This window comes from Kryptolebias marmoratus, linkage group LG14 (genome assembly GCF_001649575.2).
Source record: "Kryptolebias marmoratus isolate JLee-2015 linkage group LG14, ASM164957v2, whole genome shotgun sequence".
Taxonomy (NCBI): Eukaryota; Metazoa; Chordata; class Actinopteri; order Cyprinodontiformes; family Rivulidae; genus Kryptolebias; species Kryptolebias marmoratus.
Window position 1 is genome coordinate 20,548,048 of NC_051443.1, and position 19,840 is coordinate 20,567,887.

At 37.9% G+C, this 19,840-nt stretch overlaps 1 protein-coding gene across 7 annotated transcripts in view; it reads left to right on the top strand.

Annotated features, from left to right (window-relative positions):
- Positions 1-19,840, top strand: part of ank1b (ankyrin 1, erythrocytic b) — a 65,143-nt gene that overhangs the window by 40,869 nt on the left and 4,434 nt on the right. For 5 of the 7 annotated variants that reach the window (XM_037979363.1, XM_037979362.1, XM_017410556.3 and 2 more), the window contains exons 18-38: positions 1,010-1,108; positions 1,583-1,681; positions 1,794-1,892; positions 2,489-2,581; positions 2,668-2,740; positions 2,927-2,947; positions 4,629-4,752; positions 5,317-5,380; positions 5,540-5,652; positions 5,781-6,005; positions 6,100-6,254; positions 6,410-6,621; positions 7,381-7,585; positions 7,735-7,831; positions 8,032-8,260; positions 8,467-8,595; positions 10,617-10,736; positions 11,433-11,517; positions 12,517-12,591; positions 13,145-13,276; positions 13,899-14,057. In XM_037979363.1, coding sequence (XP_037835291.1) covers positions 1,010-1,108; positions 1,583-1,681; positions 1,794-1,892; positions 2,489-2,581; positions 2,668-2,740; positions 2,927-2,947; positions 4,629-4,752; positions 5,317-5,380; positions 5,540-5,652; positions 5,781-6,005; positions 6,100-6,254; positions 6,410-6,621; positions 7,381-7,585; positions 7,735-7,831; positions 8,032-8,260; positions 8,467-8,595; positions 10,617-10,736; positions 11,433-11,517; positions 12,517-12,591; positions 13,145-13,276; positions 13,899-14,057 — 2,608 coding nt within the window. Of the gene's footprint in view, positions 1-1,009; positions 1,109-1,582; positions 1,682-1,793; positions 1,893-2,488; positions 2,582-2,667; positions 2,741-2,926; positions 2,948-4,628; positions 4,753-5,316; positions 5,381-5,539; positions 5,653-5,780; positions 6,006-6,099; positions 6,255-6,409; positions 6,622-7,380; positions 7,586-7,734; positions 7,832-8,031; positions 8,261-8,466; positions 8,596-10,616; positions 10,737-11,432; positions 11,518-12,516; positions 12,592-13,144; positions 13,277-13,898; positions 14,058-14,980; positions 15,053-19,840 lie in introns of all 7 variants that reach the window. The other 2 variants (XM_037979367.1, XM_037979364.1) reach the window with 2 other exon arrangements.

Sequence of the window (19,840 nt, forward strand, 5' to 3'; positions counted from 1 at the left end):
AAAATAAAATAGCTTCTCATCACAACACCTAATTGGTGTTAGACTGCATGTAATCTGTAGTGGATCGAGTGCATCATATGGGTTTGCAGTGAACTGTTGTAATATTTTTATTATTCAGGCGGTTTTCTCCACCTGAAGTGGTATTTTGCTTTTATCTAAATAACATTCGGGTTGAATGTTATTTAGATCATTAATTATCCAACAACAACCAGTTAATTTACCAACAAGTCTTTAACTGTGTTCATTCCTCACATCATGGATAACAAGTCCTGTGAATTTGGACACATTTGTTCTTTTTTTGCAAAAGTTACCAGGGGGGAACCGAATATTTCAGCTGTCTGAAATAATCGGTTGCCCCTCTAAAACATAGGACAAAAATATTTGACCAACAAGTCTTTAACTGTGTTTATTCCTCTTTATTATGATATTATTAGCACATTTTATTTTTAAAAGAATTATGTTTTTTAATGAGAAATATTTGCCCCTTTAAACAATTCTGTTAATAGATAAGTCATTATTTACGGAGACACAGGGGAAACCGTATCTGATGGGGGAACGCGGCTTGACGTAACAGCAGCAACTCGAGCACATTGCTGCCCCCTATATGTCAGGAGGACAAATAACACCTTTTCTGTTCAAATTGCCAACCCGCCACAGTGGCATGTGTGTTGATCAAATTCACCCGCCACTTCAAATATTTACCCGCATTTGGCCGGTGGCGGGTGCTAATTTCCACCCCTGTCTCTAACTGTTACATACCTCTCAATCCCAGAATATCTTTAATTTATTGTTGGACAGTAAGGCCTAAAAATGCAAAAAACTAATGCAAACCAACAAATGAAATTAAGTTGATAAGATAAAACTTAAATGTTTGAGATGAAATGCAAACATTTAGGTTTAAATGTAAATAAATAAATACAACTTTTATAGTATAGATCATAGTATTGGTTTTTTTTTTTCTAAAAAGACAGATTGTTTATTGCTTGTGATATATTTTCCTGTATTTCAGAATGGACTGACCCCTCTGCATCTTGTAGCTCAGGAGGGTCATGTGGGCATCGCCGACGCTTTGGTCAAACACGGAGCGTCTGTTTACGCTGCTTCTCGGGTGCGTAATTACATCCATTAATGCAAAAAAGAATTTAAAAAAATGACAGAAATAGTTTCCATTGGTTTTTTAAGCTACACTGTGACAGTTTGAAATTATTCCACTAACTATTCTACTAATAAATACAGTGCCCCATTTTCTGTAACAGTCAAATAATAAACCACAGGATTTTAGAATTTAGAGCTCAGTGATCTTAAACAAGATAAAATGGTTTCATTTCTTTATGATATACAATTAATGTTTTTTTTAAATATTTCTTTTTCTACATTTGATTTATATTTTGCTGTATTGTGTTTAATAAAAACAGGTCATGAATCTTTAAATTATTGATGCATGACTTGTTTAAATGACTCCTTTGTTTGTGTTTACTGTCTTTATACGGTTGTGCTGAGTCATGTTTGTATGCTTTTTCACGCAAGATTAAAGCAGTCAGTAGGCATGCATGCATCTATAGTCTCTATCATCTTCTTTCAGATGGGCTACACTCCTCTTCACGTGGCCTGTCACTATGGCAACATAAAGATGGTGAAGTTTCTTCTGCAGCAGCAGGCTCACGTGAATGCTAAAACGAGGGTAAAAATTTTCTTTCTTTTTTTTTCATTATCAGAGCTGGAAACACGGATTTTCTGTCTCTTCTCTTGTCTGACTGCACATTGTCCTCGTTTATTTTATTTTCTTCCTACAGATGGGCTACACCCCTCTGCACCAGGCGGCTCAGCAGGGCCACACTGATATTGTCACCCTGTTGCTAAAACACGGCGCGCAGCCCAACGAAATTACTTCGGTGTGACGTTCACATCTGTTTTCATCAGTTGCATTGGTGCAAAACATTAAGAGCAGATACAAGGAGCAGAAAACAGATGGAATTAATACTTTTTTTTAAAACACTTGTTGCAGGTCTATTCCGTGACATGTTGGTGCAGAGAGTAGCTTTGATGAATACATTCAAATATTAAAGTCCAAGCATTCCTTCAAGGAATGTGTATCGTCTGTAATGTTTCAGGCCAGAGTATTAAATTAAGATCATCTTATTTCTGGGAGTTTTTGGTGGTTCAAGTGTTCAAGATGTTTATCTAACAGACAGACAAGATTTATATCAACAGTTATTGACAAAATTTTAAGCAAAATTATCTTGCATTGTGTAGTGCTCAAAGTATCTGTTAGGGATGATGCTCAGCTGCTGTCGTGCCAAATTTTTACTCAGTATCTGTAAAATTGTCTGAGTTATAGCCATTTTTGTGTTTGCTAAGGTCCATTATTAAGGTTGGTTCAATTTGTAGGTTTTTAGTGAGCAAGTATTGAACAGAGTGAAAAGTTCCGTATTTTGAATATAAATAAGATATACTTTTTTAGTAATGTTTATCTTATTTCTTTGTGCAGAATGGGACATCTCCTCTGGGCATCGCTAAGCGGCTCGGCTATATTTCTGTTATTGATGTGCTGAAGCTGGTCACTGAGGAGTCTGTTTCCACTGTGAGTAACTCATCACACATGGTTTCCAAAAAAGCATAAAGAACAAGCTTTTTCCTCTTCCCTCTAACTTTGCTTTGCTCCGTCAGATGACCACAGAGAAACACCGAATGAGCTTCCCTGAGACGGTAGATGAGATTTTGGATGTCTCTGAGGATGAAGGTAGGCTTGACTGTTTTGAACATGGTAAAACACATCATCTGAAAAAATTTTGGTTCAATTCTTTTTCAGCTCTGAATCCCACTTTTGCTTGAAGATAACTGCATGGAACATGCACTGATATATCAAAAGTGCAATGGTGCTTTATGGTTGATGATGTATAACCCCTTTTTTCCATTTGTTTCATAGGGGTTGCCCAGCTAACATTAGGTAGGACTGTGTCTGTATCTCTGCCTTGTCCAATCCGATGGCTGGTGAACTTGTGCCTTCATTACAATCGCACTCTCTCATTATCTCTGTGTGCCACTAATTGTGTTTCTAATGATTTTCTTTCTCAACTCCAGCTCTGTTTGCTCTAAATTGTCTTCATCTCCTCTGTTGTATCTCTGTTCCAACTTGGTCAGATTTCATTTCAACGTGTCATCAGCTCAAACTCACAAGTTCTCCATTTTTAGTAGCATTCGATGCAAATTCGGTCATGGTCTTATTCTTGGCGGAACTCCAATATATCAGCATAGAAAACCAAAATGTCTGCCTTCCAATTTAGTGTCGCTGCTCTTTTTGCTTTTTACAACCTAACTGAGTCATTAGCTGATTAAACACATGTTGTGTGGCAGCTGTGAGGCTCTCCTGAAAACAAGACTCGCTGTTCATGCAGCCGTCTTTTGGCTTTAAATAATCACAAGCAAACCTCATTTTGCAATCTGTTTCGGTTGTTTTACTTGTTTTTCCATCTCTTATCACTTGTTTAGCATATCTTGGTCGGTTCCTGAACAGCTTGTATTGGTGGATGTTAAATCATAAACATTTCTGTCAAAGTGCTTATAATGTGTTCCTGTTTTCATTATAGTTATTATTTTGACATCATTCCTGTTCAATAATTGAGATATTTTTTCTCTACACAGAAACTACCATCAACACATGATTTCATCTTTAATGAGCATGCTCACCTTATTAAAAAAAGCTGTCACCAGGTGCCTTGCAGTTTGCTGTCCATGCAGTGTCCTGAGCTGTGTTAAAACTCACTGTTTGACCTTTTTTTCTTCCACTCCGTTGGTTCCTTTTGGCTTTGGATGTTGAATGAAAATATTTGCAGTTACTTTATGGTCATTTGTTGTTTCATGAAAGTGACGGGACGAAAAGGATGAGTATTGATTTCCGCTGTAGATCAAATCAAGCTAAACGAGAGAAATGAATAATTGCTGAAGTTTGATAAAGAAGCTGAAACTGGGTTGTTATATATAAAAGAAATAAATTACTAGCTAAAAGCTAAGCAGAATGGTAGTTAAAAACTAAAAGTAGCATAGGAAGACAAAAATAGAGCAGATTTCAATTTTCAGATAAAAAAAAAGCTGTATTTTTGAAGGAAATAAAGAGACGCCAATGTATTTTTATGGAGAAAATTTTTGTAAATAAAATTAAACTATTTGAAAAGTATAAAAGTTGTTCAACCCAAAAGTTGAAGCACTCATCTCCTGAACAAGCTTAACATGTTGATTTCTGAATGAGTAAAATAGCACAAAGTATGCAGAAGGTACTTATAGTTAGATTGCAAAAAACATTCGGAAAGATTAAAAAACAGGAAACAATGCTGAATCAGCATTCACAAAAACCATTAGATTTGAAATGGAGTGCTCAGTTTTAGAAATACTTATATATTTCTAATACTTATAAAATAAATATTTTCAACTAGCTGAAATGTTCCAAACAAGATAAATTCCCTTGGTACATTTTCTCTCCAGATCTGAAACATTTAGAAAATGAGTTCACTCAATATTTTAAGGGTATTCCCATAGTTTCATCCTTTTTCTCTCTGAATTCTTTGTGTTCTTTTTGCAACTGCTTTGTTTTTATCTCGTTATCTTTCGCTAACTTTCTCATTTGCCCGCAGGAGACGAGCTGCTCGGGTTGGATGGAGCACGTTATTTAAAACTTGACGACTTCAAGGACCAGGACGATGACTTTCTGTCCCCAAAGAAAACCCTCAGAGACTTCGATGGTGGCACGGGTACCACGTAAGTCCTCTCAAATGGTCTTTCACTGCTCGGGAAAGTTTAAAGGATGGCTCAGATTTAGTAAAGTTGTATCTGCACAAACAAAACAAATTCACCAAGTGTCAAGCAGTGTTGGAGAGGTAATGATTTGGTTTTCTTGTTTTGCTGTCATTGAGTACTGCTTAAATTCTTCTATATGCCAAAATATTTTAGTCAGTCAAGTTTTCTTCCAAGCAACTGAAGTTGGCATGCCAGCAAATCTACATAAGAATGGCTAAAATATAAATGTAGATGTTGCATTGTGACATTTGAGGTCAAGACCTCAACTCCATTAAAATCTTAGTACCAGGAAAACATCAGATTTTATTTTCATCAGTATGTTATGTAAAACCTTAGAATAAAAGCAAATCTACTTGATCACCATTAGTTAATGAATGTGTAAATGTGCCGCTGATTAAAATGTTGACACAAATTTTATTCTTGCTCTAAATAATAAGATCCACCAGCATAAGACATATTTATTTATTGAATAGTAATTTTCAGGCACCTTTTCCTGCTTCCTGATTATTATTTTTTCTGCCACAGGCCATATTCTCCTGCTATTCCCAGAATTCCCTGTGTGTCACCAGAGACAGTTCAGCTGGACCAGGTATTCTTCATTTCTTCTTATTGCTCACTTCATGCAGCAATGTTTACCAATCTACTTGTTTCCTTTGCAATTTTCTCTGTCTTAATCGTTTCAGTCACGGTTGTTTTACTGCCTCTTGATATTTCACGGCCTTTCTTTTTCCTCACATTCTGACTTTAGCACACCCCCGTCCCTTTGCCAAAAGAGTACGATGATGACTCACTCATCCCAAGCAGTCCAGCTACCGAGACCTCAGACAACGTCAGCCCCGTGGCCAGCCCCATACACACAGGGTGAGATCATCACACGTTTTGCTGTTCATGACCTGTTCTTCACTGACAAAACTGACATTCACTGATTACAGATTAATTATTTAAGTTCCCATCTGTACCTTTGAGTTAAATCACCATACGGCACTCAGGTTCCTGGTGAGTTTCATGGTGGATGCACGAGGAGGCTCCATGCGAGGAAGCAGACACCACGGCCTGCGGGTGATCATCCCTCCTCGGACCTGCGCTGCACCCACAAGGATCACCTGTCGTCTTGTAAAGCCCCAGAAACTGACCACGCCTCCTCCACTGGTTGAAGGGGAGGGCCTGGCGAGCCGGATCATCTCTCTGGGGCCATCCAGTATGCAGTTTCTTGGGTGAGTCAAGCTTAGATTTCTTTAGCTTGTTTTACCTGCCTTCAAAGGCAAGGACCAAAATATTTGCTCACCCTGCTCTTTTTTTTCTCCGCAGGCCTGTAATTGTAGAAATCCCTCACTTTGCCTCATTGGCCCGCGGGGATCGAGAGCTTGTGGTCCTCCGCAGTGAAAACGGCTCAGTCTGGAAAGAGCATCGCAATCGCTATGGCGATGAAGTGCTGGAAACTATTTTAAATGGCATGGACGAAGGTCAGTCTTCAAAAGACTTGCAAATGAGACAAGAAAAACTTATAAATAAGGAAGCCATCCCAGCAAACTTTGAAAGTCTTTTTTTTTGGATATGGATCGTAACAAAACCCTCCCCCTGTTTTTGGTTTCTGTGTGCCCTTTCTTTGACATCGCAGAGCTGGAGAGTCAAGAGGAGCTGGAGAAGAAAAGAATCCGTCGAATCATCTCCACAGACTTCCCCCTCTACTTCGCTGTCGTCTCCCGCATTCAACAGGAAAGTGATCTGATCGGTCCAGAGGGTGGCCGGCTGAGCAGTAAACTGGTGCCCCGTGTGGAGGCCATCTTCCCCGAGACAGCTGTCACCAAGAGAGTGAGGCTGGGGCTGCAGGTAATGGGACAAGTAGAAATTTGACACGATGGAAGATGAGATGATAAATGGAAAAAAAAACTTGTAGTAATTGAGACCGAGAGGTGCTTGTTACTAAATATGTATCTAGTTTTATTGTCTTTAAAAATTAATATGATGTAAAATGTTGAACCCTCAACCTTTTTTAACAATAAGGTAACATGACCTGACACATATAAGACAGACTGGGACACATTAAAAGTGTGGGACCGGCTATATTTTTTCACATGGTTGTTTTGTTGTTGTTGTTGCTTTGGTTATTAAAGCACCTTTTTTACACTGTCAGAGCACTGAACAGTTTTTTTTTTGTTGTTGTTATTGTTCTTTCTTTTTTCTTTTTCTTTAATTTATGTAAAAGAAACGCATGTGTCTGAGTTTGCTTTGCCTTATTCCTGATTTGTTTCCCTTCAGCCATCCGTCACTCCTCAGTTTCCTGATTTAAGTTGCGAGCCACACTGACTGAGCTGATGTACTGGTCTGAGTTGGGTCAAGTGTGAAATATAAGTTTGTTGCATGTGTGAGTATGGCTGTGAGTTTGATGAATTTTTTTTTATTATTATCTTTTTGCTTTATTTTTGGCACATTAATTTATTTGTTTCCTTTTGTGTTAAATTCATGCTTATCATTTTTGGCTCGTTATTCTGTATTTGCCTTGAGATTTTCAGCCTTTTTTGTCTTAATTTTTAAACTGTATTTTTGACATTTTGAGAAAGTTTCATCTTACTGGTTTATAAACTTCAGGCACAACCAATCCCAGATGAACTGCTGACGAGGCAGCTCGGTAACCAGGCAACCTTCAGTCCGGTGGTTACCATTGAACCACGGCGGCGCAAATTTCATCGCCCAATCGGACTGCGCATTCCTTTACCACCGTCCTGGAGGGAAAGTATACGTGACGCAGGCGAGGGTGATACCACCAGCTTGCGCCTCCTCTGCAGCGTTATAGGTACGAAAAGATTTTTTGGGATTGAAAATTTCTCTGTGAAGGTTTGCACTGTCTTGAAATTTCTAAAGTGTTATTTATAATTCTGCATTTTCAGACATTGTGTAGTGCTCTGTATACAAGTATAATACTATATGTTTGTTGTGACTTAGGTGGAACAGCACCAGCTCAGTGGGAGGACATCACTGGAACCACCAAACTGATGTACGCCAATAGCTGTGCCAATTTTACCACCAACGTGTCTGCAAGGTAATCAAGACAGCTCTATTACCAGTCTCATTTCAATGTCTGATTCCTCTCTCCATGTGTAACATTTCTTCATTTATCAAGGATTCAAGGATTCAAGGAGACTTTATTGTCATTCGCATCACATGTGGTACATGAGGTGGAACGAAATTGTGAACCACGGTCCCAGCTTACATCCAGCTTACATCTTTTTTTTAATCTAGATTCTGGCTGGCAGACTGTCCCCGTACAGCAGAGGCAGTGACCTTTGCCAACTTGCTGTACAAGGAGCTGATGTCGGTTCCATATATGGCCAAGTTTGTCATTTTTGCGAAGATGAATGAAGTGCGCGAAGGGCGGTTGCGTTGTTACTGCATGACGGATGACAAGATGGACAAGACGCTGGAGCTGCATGAAAACTTCACCGAAGTGGCACGCAGTAGAGATATTGAGGTCAGCACAAAGGAAAAACAAAGTGGTCATCAACACAGTTATGAAAAGCAAAAATTTCCTGAATAGTATTAGTGTACGCTTATTTTTCTAAATTGTATTTTCACTTTTTCAGTAAGAACTTCTAAAGATTTACTTCTGCCTTTGATTGGGGCTGATCAAAATATTAGATCAGATAATTCATGTTAACATTTGAACATTTTCCACAGCTTATGGAGGGCATGCCATTGCACTTGGAGTGTTCTGGGAACCTGGTGCCCATCCGAAAGGCCACTCAGCAGCCTCGTAGCTTCAGCTTCCAGGCGTTCAGAGACAACAGACTGCCTGTTTCTGTTAAGGTCTGTCTCTGCCTGACCATTCATATAACTTCTTTCTCTGTCTCCATGAGAATACCATGTATCCACACATTGTAAAGGGTTTTTGTTCTTTTCAGTTTTTGGGTTTAGCATGTCAAAGATCCTCTCTCCAGATAGTCTGTTTCCCTCTAAAACACCTTCTGATCACCTGAACATCCTGTTCATATTGTGATTCTGTGTGTTTTTACTTTTTACTGTCACATCAGCTTCTTGCAAATAGCATACCGGTAAAAACATTAAAACTTTTAGATAGGAAGAAAAAGTATTCTTTTATTTAAAAGGTCCAGAAACTACTATTGGACACAGTTATAGGTTATACCATATGTTCAGGAGTATCTTGGAAATCCAGTTTCTCTTAGCCTTGTCCACAGCTGCATCCTGAAATCTAACTTTTATATGCAAGGAGTAAGCATTCAGTCAACTCATCTAAGATGAGTTCAGGCTTCATCTTGCTTTTTGGAAAAATGTGATGCTGCTTTGTTTTTCTATGATGAACTGGTGACTGTTCGGGATGTACCCCCCTCTGGACAGGTAACATTTGAAGTAATCAAGTATTTTGTCAAAATGTTTTTGCAATTGAAAACCGGCTATAAGTTCATGGGTTCCAAGTCTTGTTCGTCCCTACCAGCTCTAAAATCAGTACCTTATAGAGAAAATTAAAATAGCAACAGCCAACAAACAATTTTAAGATTTGAAAGTGTTTTCTTGCTAAAGAGAAAATTCCATCTTATTGGCTATGTCTATTTTTAGGTTTTAAAGCCATCAAGATGCTACAGAGTCAAGAAGAGCTGATTTTACAAACCATCTTTGAGGAACAAAGTGGTCCCTTATTGTTGTCAAAGTTTGTGTTTCCAATGGAGGTGGTTAGCTACTAATGGTGGTTCTATGAGTTACAAAACTCAAAAGTGTATCTGCTGTTTTGTAATGTTTTAACCCTCTCGTGGCTTTTGGGTCAAATAGACCCGGAGTTACAAGGGCTTCTCTTCCTCTCTTCAGTTACAAGAGCTTCAGGAGGGTTAATAATGACACACAGAGAGGTGTGTGCTAGTTAAATAGTTTTTATTCAATAATAAATAATGCTTTTAGAAGCAATACTTGCAAAGCCACAATAAGTTGTTAAAGGAGCTTTTTGCATCTCTGAATCCAACCATCCTTTAATTGCAAAAACAAAGCAAATACATAAAATAAAGAATACTAGGAGAGTAGAAATTAGCGATTTGATTTGTGTGCATTTAAAGTAAAAATGGAAGGAAATAGTTAGTCTTGGTCCTACTTCCATTAGACCACATTCTGTAGGAAATGAATAAAACATTCTTGTAAATCCAAAAAGTTCACAACTTTGTGGAACTAGATGTGTAAAAGTCTTTTCTTCTCTGCCTTGTGACCATATCAGTGTTTTATTGTGCTCAATGTCTTTATTTTTTTGGCTCCACCAATGTGTGTCCATGTGTGTCTTTCACTATAACTTAAAATACTGTTTAGTATCAGCTACTCTTAATTATTCTAGCCACGCACCAAGCAGCTTTACCTGTTTAGCTGTAGTCTCTTGGGTAGTTGTTTGCATGTCCCGTGTCTCCCTCACTTTCTTTGCCTGCTTTCCTATCTTGCGGCCTTGCCTCTCTGTATGTGTCTGTCTCACTGTCTTTCTTTCTTTCTCTCATGGTCACTCTGTAACTGTCTGGTCTGACAGACGTCCAGGTAAAATGTGCAGGTAAATCTCTCTCTCTTGCCTGCCTGTGGACTGCTTCCATCCCAGTTTCCCCCTTGCTTCTGGTCCAATGATACTACGCGACATACTCAAGACACTATCAAGGAATCTAATACCTGTTTTGGTCTGTTTTCTTTTCCCTTTTTTTCTGCCCCACACTTCCATCTATTTTGTCCTTTTCTGCTCCATTTCTCCTGACTTTTTTCTCTGCTCTTTCCATCATTTTTGCCTTTTCCACCATTGCCTCTCTATACGCTTTTTTGCCCCCCTCTTTCAATCATTTTATCTGTGCTAGGTCAGAGATAGCAACAAAGAAGCCACTGGTTTTTTGTCTTTCCTGCGGAAAAGCACAAAGTACGAGGACACGCAGCACGTATTGTGTAACCTTAACATAACTATGCCACCTTGTGTCAAGGTAAGGAATCACCTGCAAATGTGTACTTACGTTCAAACATTTTGTGACTAAACATTCCTAAATATAAATGTTTGTTAAGAATATATTACATTCTCTGAATATTAGGTTTGGTTTGCCAGTACAAGCTTGTCTAGAATTTCAAAGGAGTTAAAAGATGTTAAAAGATGAGTCATTGTAATTTTTAAAGATTTTTCCATGTGGCAAGAAACTCTAATATTTTGCAAAGATTACCTGCAGAATAATACTTTAGTATTTCTGGGACAAATACTTGTATAATGGTGGAAAAAAAGAGTTAAGATTAAAAAAATAAATAAATTGGGTACTAGGTACTGTTTACTGACCTGTTTATTGGGATAGGACACCAAAATGGCAACAATAATAAATTTGGTTTAAAAGGATCTTTTTTCATATTGTTGGACTGAAACAAATCTTCAAAGGTATGGAGACTTTGTGTTTCTAAAGATTATTCTTGTATTCCCAGCTGCATGTTTTACTTTAAAAGTTGTTTAAATAAATTATCTGTTCAAAAATGACCAAAGTTCAGGCTGTTGATAAATAGACTCATAATAATGTCACTTTTAACTGTTCAAAGCTCTACATGTTTTCAGTGTTACATTGTCCAGACAATTCTTGTGAAAAGTTGAAAAAGGTCCACATGTGACTATCAGTATGAAGACATTTTTTGCCTTGTTTTAGGCTGCTGGGAGTGAGGAGCGTAGACGAACTTTGACCCCTCTAGCCCTGAGAGAGCGCTACAGTGCACTGAACGAGCCTGGTGTGGGTGAGTCTTTGATTGCCTGATCATCAGCCCTCTCCTAATTAAAAAAAAAAACATAGTGGAGATGGGCACAGAATGTTGCAATGTCCCTTTAGCCACAACCCTGCTTTCTACTCTACCCCTACTCTGCCCCTATCTTTCTCATGTGGACGCATGGCACAGTGACCTAGCCTTGGATGCAATGCACTGCTCAACAATATGCCCCAAAGTTATCTGCAGTGCAGTTGTGAGGAAAAGGGCTGAATGTGCAGCCAAAACAGCAAGCAGCAGTTTTAAACATGGCCCATAATGTCTCCATGGCACCTGAGGAATTACCTTTTTCTTTCCTAAGTGCCTTGGAAGCTAGAGAATGAGTTCGGTGATTGGTTCTGCATGACGCTGGTATCTCCACTGGGATGTCCAATGGCATGGCAGCAGATGCTGTTAGCATTAGCACTATAGCTGAGCATTGAGAATGGGCAGGACCTCACAGTGGAGTTAGACAGACGAGTCCTTAAACTGACTGTAGTAAATGAACCAAATAAAAATATGTGGAAAAAAATTGTACTAATGGCTGGTGGAAAGTGAAGAGGAAAGGTCTTTTCTGTCTATCAAATACACAGCGCTGCTACATTGCAACTTAGTTCCTTTGTAATGATTACTGGATGCTACAGTTAGTAGAACTAACATTTGAACTTAACCCAAAGTCTGACTTCCTATGCCCATGTGGTGACTAAACTTGGTGATTATGTGGTTAAAAACAATGTTGTGGGTATTGCATACCTCCCCCAACAGAACAAAAAAGGTAAGTTTTATTATTAATTGTAAGCCAAGTCAGTGTTAATTCTTTCAGGTCATACATTACACACTGAAACCAAATAAATTATGACAAATATACTCTGTAACTCAAATTAAACAGGAGTTTGAGTGTCTTTGGTTCATTAACTGTTTACATATTTGCTACTGATGTCATTGGCTTTGCATGTTTTTGGTGTTTCTGAACTCTCTCTTTTTTCTCTTTAGCAACAGTGAACGCCATGGAGAGGACCGAGATCAAAATCAACATTATATCAGAACAGCTGGGTTTAAGTTGGGCAGGTTAGTCATTTCAGATGGCTAAAGGCATAAAAATGTTATTGATCCAGGCCACTATTAGAAAATTCTGAGCACTGCTAACCAACAGCCAACCACAAACCTTGCTGCTTTTTTTATCTTTGCTCAATACTAACAAATATGAAATACATGAAAGAAGACATTATCATGTTTTTTGTTACAATAAAATACCTTTCATGTAGAAAATACTTAAAATTGTGGGGTTCTTTGCTAATGCAGCTCTGTTTAAAGCACCAGACCGCCCTACTCCTTTACTCTCCCAGTTACATCAAAAAAGAACTGGAAGACCCCTACTTCAATATGTGAATGAGAAAAACATAGAAAGGTTGGCAGAAAGGTTGGCAGAAAGGTCTTACTTCCCTTTGTCAGAGTCACTCACTTTACATTTCCCATTTTTCCCATGTCTATTTTACTAAGTCTTGTTGATAAGGTTTTATATTTCTTAACATGTGGTATATTGAGATAACTAATGTTTTTGGCTCAAATACCAGGCTTATTAGTATTTCCCCTTTTGTTTTTATGATCTTCTTTCCGTCAGAATTGGCACGAGAGCTTCAGTTTGGTGTTGACGACATCAACAGGATCCGTGTGGAAAATCCGAACTCCTTACTGGACCAGAGCTCTGCCCTGCTCAATTTATGGGTGAGCAGAGAGGGCAAAAGGGCCAAGAGTAAGTCCAACACTTCTTCCTTTTTTAAACTGACAATAAAGCCAACTTATGGTAGCCACATCCTGTGTGCAGTCTTAAAGAATTGAACTGTGCACAATTAACACAGTAAATTAAGAAAAAAGAAAGTACAAGAACATAGATGCTTGAGAAGAAAACCTATTCACATAAGGATTGAACAAAGACTAAATCTGCATGCTTGGGATGTTTTGGTGCAGCTAATCCAGATTGTAGTGTGAATAAAACCACAGCTAGCATGAATCTGACATTAGAAATAGTGACTAAAATTTAGGACTAGCTGCATTTTTGTTGCCCTTCTCATTCAAATATGGCTGCACAAATACACCTTTTTTTAAAAGATTTAGATTTAAAAGATAGTTACTGTAATATACTTTTGGTGATGAACTCAAATCTAAACAATCAGTGTTGCATTTCAGTACCACTGTTTCAGATTTTACACATTTTAAGTTACTACACCTATGTTTGGATCATTTCTTTATATAGTGCATTCCCATCTTTGCTGAGCTTTCCTGTGTTTTTCTGTTTTTGACTTCACACTTGCACTTCTTTTTTTGGTGATCTCCTTGCCTTTGTCGTCCTCCCCTACGCTGTGTTTTCTACTCAGTGGAGAGCCTGTACACTGCTCTGAAGAACATCGACCGCGCAGACATCGTAACATCCCTGGAGGGACCAGCCCCACAGCCAGGACCAGGATCATCAGAGGAGGGTGCCTGCCGTCTTGGCGAACGTGACTCCACCTTTCTGTCTCCCAGTGTCATTAATGGTAAGACACTCCACCCACTCTTTGAAAATACGTTTATTTATCCATCAGAAATTAATTATCTTTCTAAAAAAAAAACAAAAAAACACTGAAAATCACTGAAATTTAAAAATGTGTATCATTGTAGGCTGTGGATTTCTGATTCAAATTTGCTCCATAATTATATGTATTTTAGGTGAGAAATTACATTTTACAATACTTACAAGTACAAGAAAAACCTGAACCAGGTATTTTATTACTGGAGTGAAAAAATAGAAAATGTGGCCCAAAAACATGACGCAAACTCTGTCTACACTGCTTTGGATATTTTATTTATAAAATTTATTTATATGCACCTCCCATTCACACACAAATTGAGTATTTGGGGGAAAATTAGCAAAGTTTTCTAAAAACACAAATTTCTTTTTTGTTCTTCTTTGTACCTGTTCAGACTCAAAATATGATGCTTCTGAGAGACAGTGATGTAGCAGTAGCAGCCTGTTTTGTGCATTACCACTATTACTTTGTGCCAAACTAAAACAACAATGAAGACATGTTTTTACTGTTTTTTTTTCTATGTTTGTTTAATTTTTAATTTTTTTGCTTAATTTTGATCCAGTTGACATTAAACTTTAATGTGCTGAAATGGTGAAAAAAAACTGGGAGGAAATTTTATATTGATAAAGTTTAATTTTATTTAATTTTATTTTTGGAAAATGTCTTTATTGTGAACATTCTTGCCACCTAGTGGCCTGGCAGCATTTTTTTTAGAATAATGTCTTTTAAAAGAATATCCAGAGTTGTGTAGACGGGGCTTAAGAAAACAGATGTTTACGCTGACGTTCTGTTGGAAAATCCTACTCATTTATCTTCGACTTCTGAAAACTTCCCTTGTTCCGTAAAGTGTGGGTAACAGCCACTGTACCTTGTTTCTGTTGCCCCACAAGAGATCACGGACACAAAGCCATCACATCTCGTGCACAAGCCACGAGTTATTAGGCCCCCGTTTTTCAGAAGGGGTAAGTTGAAAGGAACTGGGGCTGCATGGTGCTTTGCTGCTATTGGTAATGATGATGATGATGATGGTGATGATGATAAGTCTCAGATTAAGTTTTTGAGGTCTGAGGAATGGTATCATTCTTCCACCAAGAACCTGGGCTTTATCAGCATGCGTTAACACCGCCTCTGTGCATTTTTCACTGGGGCACAAGTCATTTTTTTTAAGTTACACTTAATCACTTTTTATACTTTTACCTTGGGGAGATGTTTCTTATTTCTATGATACCTCGGGAAGCTTGCTTTTACATTTACTTACAAGTTTTTAAGGCAAAAACACATTCTGACATCTAAATAATTACTCGTTTTCCTTATGGGTGTTTGAGATGGTTTAGGTTACACGTTGAATTACATGTTGCACATACATTCATGTGTGTGCGAACATGCTCGTGTGTGTACATCTGGGATGGAGACACAAGTCACAAGTGGCTCTAGTACAAAAATGAAATGTGCTCTGGGCCTTCATACCTGTTTCAGCCTTTTCCTCTGTCTGTCTTTCTGTCTGTTTCTATCTTTTTCCCAAGAACAAGACAAAATTTCACCTGTCTGACAGCAGACACTAATGAAACTGAAATTTTCTCTTTTCCTTGGGAATCTTTCCAACTTTCCTTTTTCTCTAAACCTGTAACACGTCACATCTGCTGCCCAGCCGCCCTGCTCCTCCTCGTCCTTCTCCTCCTCCTCCCCTGTCCTGCTCTTCTTCCTCACAGCTCTACCTGTCTGACCTCTGACCTCATAAGACCTCATGTTGACCTCTGGGCCTCCTCTTCTTCTCTTGTCATCTTGTTTTCCTGCGCTCCTCCCTCGTTCAGTCGAGTGGGGACCTTCTCCTCCTCTTTAAATCCAGCTCAGTGTGTCTATGACAGTTTGTGCACGTGCATGCTGCATGCTTTGCTGTTGCAGTATCAGTGTGTGTGTGTGCTTGTGTGTGTCTGGAAGTGAGCCCTAACCCTTCAGACCTGAGACTGTGAGCTGAATCTTTTCAAACATAATTAATGAAATGAAGCAGATGAGGAATAATTTTGTCACCACACAAAACCCTGCAAGAATAGGTGAATTAGGGAAATTTTAAAAATCTAAATAGATTCCTACCTGGATAGTTTAAGGTAATTTTGATGTTTGAATGAGGAGTTTTATGAAAGAATGTCTGCTGTTTTTGTTGCTGACAATTTCTGCATGGCATGCTGTCGATGTATGAAGTGATCTTCACAGTCTTCAATCTTCTCTCTGTTTAATAGTTGTGTTTGATTCATGTTTTTTATGCCAAATTAACAAACAAATGCTTTATTTTGTTTTCTTGTAATAACTGGTGAAATTTTATTTGTTTCTCTGTAACACATGGTCAGCCGCATTGCATGTAATGTTTAGTGCACAATGCGACGTGATGTCATTCATTCATGGGCAAATCTTTTACTTAATGACATTATAGTTGTGTTTTAAGTGAGCCAGATGTACAGAATATGCTTTTCTGTTTTATTTAAGATTTATTTTTACTGATTTGCCCAGGTTTGAGGACATAATCACTATCAGCATTGTCTAAACGTTACTGCTTGCAGGAATATTGCTGTGAGGTGTGTTTGTGTGTAGTTTGAGTGATTTTTTTTTTTCTTTCACGTACATTTGAACCTCACCTGTGTGCAAAGTGTGTGGGTCCTCATTTTGTTTGAATCTAAGTTCGATTATGTGTGTTTGTGTCTGTGTGTACAGTGGTAAAACACCTAGTGTCCTGTGAATGTTTTTTTTTTTCTTTTTCTTTCTTTAGGTAGTTCCATGCAGTCAATTTGTGATTCACCACATGTTGTGCATCTTACACCTGTGTGTGTGTGTGTGTATAGGCGTGTGTGTGTGTGTGTGTGTTTAAACAGCAGGAGTTAAAAGAAGGATAACCCAGACTCAACTCACTCATTCAAACTCTCATTCTGATGCATTCCCTCCTCGTTCACCTCATTCTGATCACCCTTCTCCAACCTTCCTGGTCCTGTTCCATCCCAGAAACACACATTTTCTTACCCACACGTTGGGCTATAGGTCCATGAACTCTGAGAAGAAAATAAAAGTGCCATAAAGACATATTTCACCCACATTTACATATTTTTTTTACAATGTTTCAAGTTTCAGTTTTTTGATACAAAAGGCATCATTTAAATTCGAAATTAAGAAAATTCTTCATTTAAAATAGATTTTGCTTTTGCATTTGAATATTTTTTTTACCAAAAACTGAATCTTAATAATGTCCCAGATACTTGCATAATAAATTGTTTCTGTAATAATCTTAGTAATAGTCTCATAATCCTGAGGCTGCAGGTTCCAACCCAGGGTGGGTCTGGAAGGGCATCTGGTGTAAAACAGTTGCCGGATCTTTCATGCGAAGTCCACTGGCTGCAGTGACCCCTAAAACAGGGAGCAGCTGAAATGACAGCAACAATAACATATATCAACTCTGACAAAGATTCTAGTAATTCATTAACCTTTACGCTAGTTTATGTCAAAGTACTGCCTCCATCGCCAGGCTAGAGTGGGGGGTGAATTTTTTTTTTTTTTTCAATCAATCAGTCACTGATTCAAGAGATTATTATTTTAACATTTTATAAACTTGTGATCCAAGCCTCTCATTTTCTGCCATACGGAAAGTTTCAAGTGTCATCAAATATACATGACATCATGAGATTCATTCTGATTTTTGGCTATATTTGTCTCAACAATAAGTATTTTTACATAATTAGTTTAGTTTTTTTTTAAATGACTCCAAATAAAATGAGAGTAATAGAAGCTTTTCATATTATTGTTAATCTGCATATTAGAGTGTACCATTTTGTTTGTGTAGTTTCAATTAAAATAAATGAAATGTTGAATGTGTGTGTGAGTGTGTTTGAGTGTGACTTTGAGTATTGTGTTAGAAATCTACAGAGAATGATATCTGGAAGTAGAAGACAATTTACTTCAATCTGATAATCTCCTGAAATAATGATTTTAAAAAAGTCTGAATTGAACCTGTGGAGTTTCAACAAATATTCTCTGAAGTGTCTCTGTGCACCCTTCCCCATTTCATTTAAATCAGTTAATCCATTCGCTTAATATTTTTTTACTCTATACAAAATGAACTTTACTTAGTAAAGTTTTCAACAGAAGTTCACTTTAATTTCTCTTTCTGTTCTTTCGATTCTTTTGATGAATGGTGTATAGTTTGAGTGTATATTTTAATTTTATGGGGTAACACAATCAGTTATATTACTTCTTCATTGGTAAGTGCAACTAGGATAGAATAGAAAGACTTTATTGTCATTGTACATGGTACAATAAAGCTGCAGACATTTCACTTTGGGTGCAGTGTCATTAAAAACATGAAAAACAAAAAAAAACTCAACCTATCTTAATATGCAACCAACTTTATTGTTGCTGAACCTGAACTCTCTTCAAAGTTTGGCAAATGTTGACCCCAACATTGCAATGGAATATGACAAACCTTTTCCTCATAAAGGGCTTTTCGGGGCAGTGTAAAACTGTTGTGTCAGAGCCACTTCAGAGCCCTGAGCTCATTCTACTGAATAAAGTTGGCTGACCTTCATCAGCAATGGCGATCTCTCCCAAAGTCTGCTGTGCTCAGTCTGTGAAGCTTCCCATACAATTCCTATCACTGTGTTATGGGATCTGATGACTTTTCTTGCAAGCAGACATCTAAGTTCACCATTTGTCAGCTCCTTGAGGTGTGGGAGCCACCATGGAGAGGTGTGCACCAGGGGACTTGGATCTCTATCATACTAACAATTTTAGTTTCTAAATTAATTATCAGCAACAGAAAATCCCTCAGAATATTGTTAAAAGGCTTGACCACATAACGTTAAATACCAGATTTTGCTGTATAGTGATTCTGTTTGATTGCTTAGAATAAGAAAGAAGACTCATGGTCACATATCAATTATGAATCCTGTAGTTTTGTTTAGTGTGTGTGCCTTAATATGTGTGTGTGTGTGTGTGCTGAAGGACTTTTATTTTCAATGCTTGAGGTGCAGACATGAATGCATGATTCTGGTGTGCAGCTACAGTACAGGAGAATGCAAGAGCAGCAGCAGTAGTAGCTTGCATTTTCCTCTGCAGAACCTGTAAGATGCTGCTGACTCCCGCTCAGGAACTTGACACGGGTTGGAATGATAAGAAATCTTTCCCCACATTGGTTTTTGTATCACAGCAATGTCTCTGAAAGAAGCAGCTTTCTGAAATGGTCTCTGAATCCTAAAATGGGAAAAAAAAATAAGAATAAGAATTGAACAAAAGCAAAAGGAAATGTTTAAAAACAAAATGGAAATTTTTTTCCAAAGTTTGATGAATATCGTGCCAACCCCACAACGAGCATATAACTCTACCTTTCTTTTCTCTTTTTAGAAAAGTTTGTGTTCTGAAGATTCACTTTATGAATTTGACAGCAAACTGGTGCCCCGCATCAATCACTTCACAAACAACAGATGATCCACAAAATCCCGTTTTTTTTTTCTTCACCTCCTGCACATATTGCTGTGTCCCAATGACAGAGACCTGCTGTACCTTCTTGTGTCAATTTAATCAACTTTATTTGACCAATCAGACAATTTACCCAAAGAAAAATGGAATTTGAATGAAAGAAAATGGGCTTGAGTTACGGCTTATGAGACTTGAGTTCTAAGTTTTATCATAAGGAAAGATTTAGCTAATAGCAGGAATTTTTGGGATATTAGAGTTGAGTTTGCTGAGATGTCTTTTAAATTAAGCTATGTTCA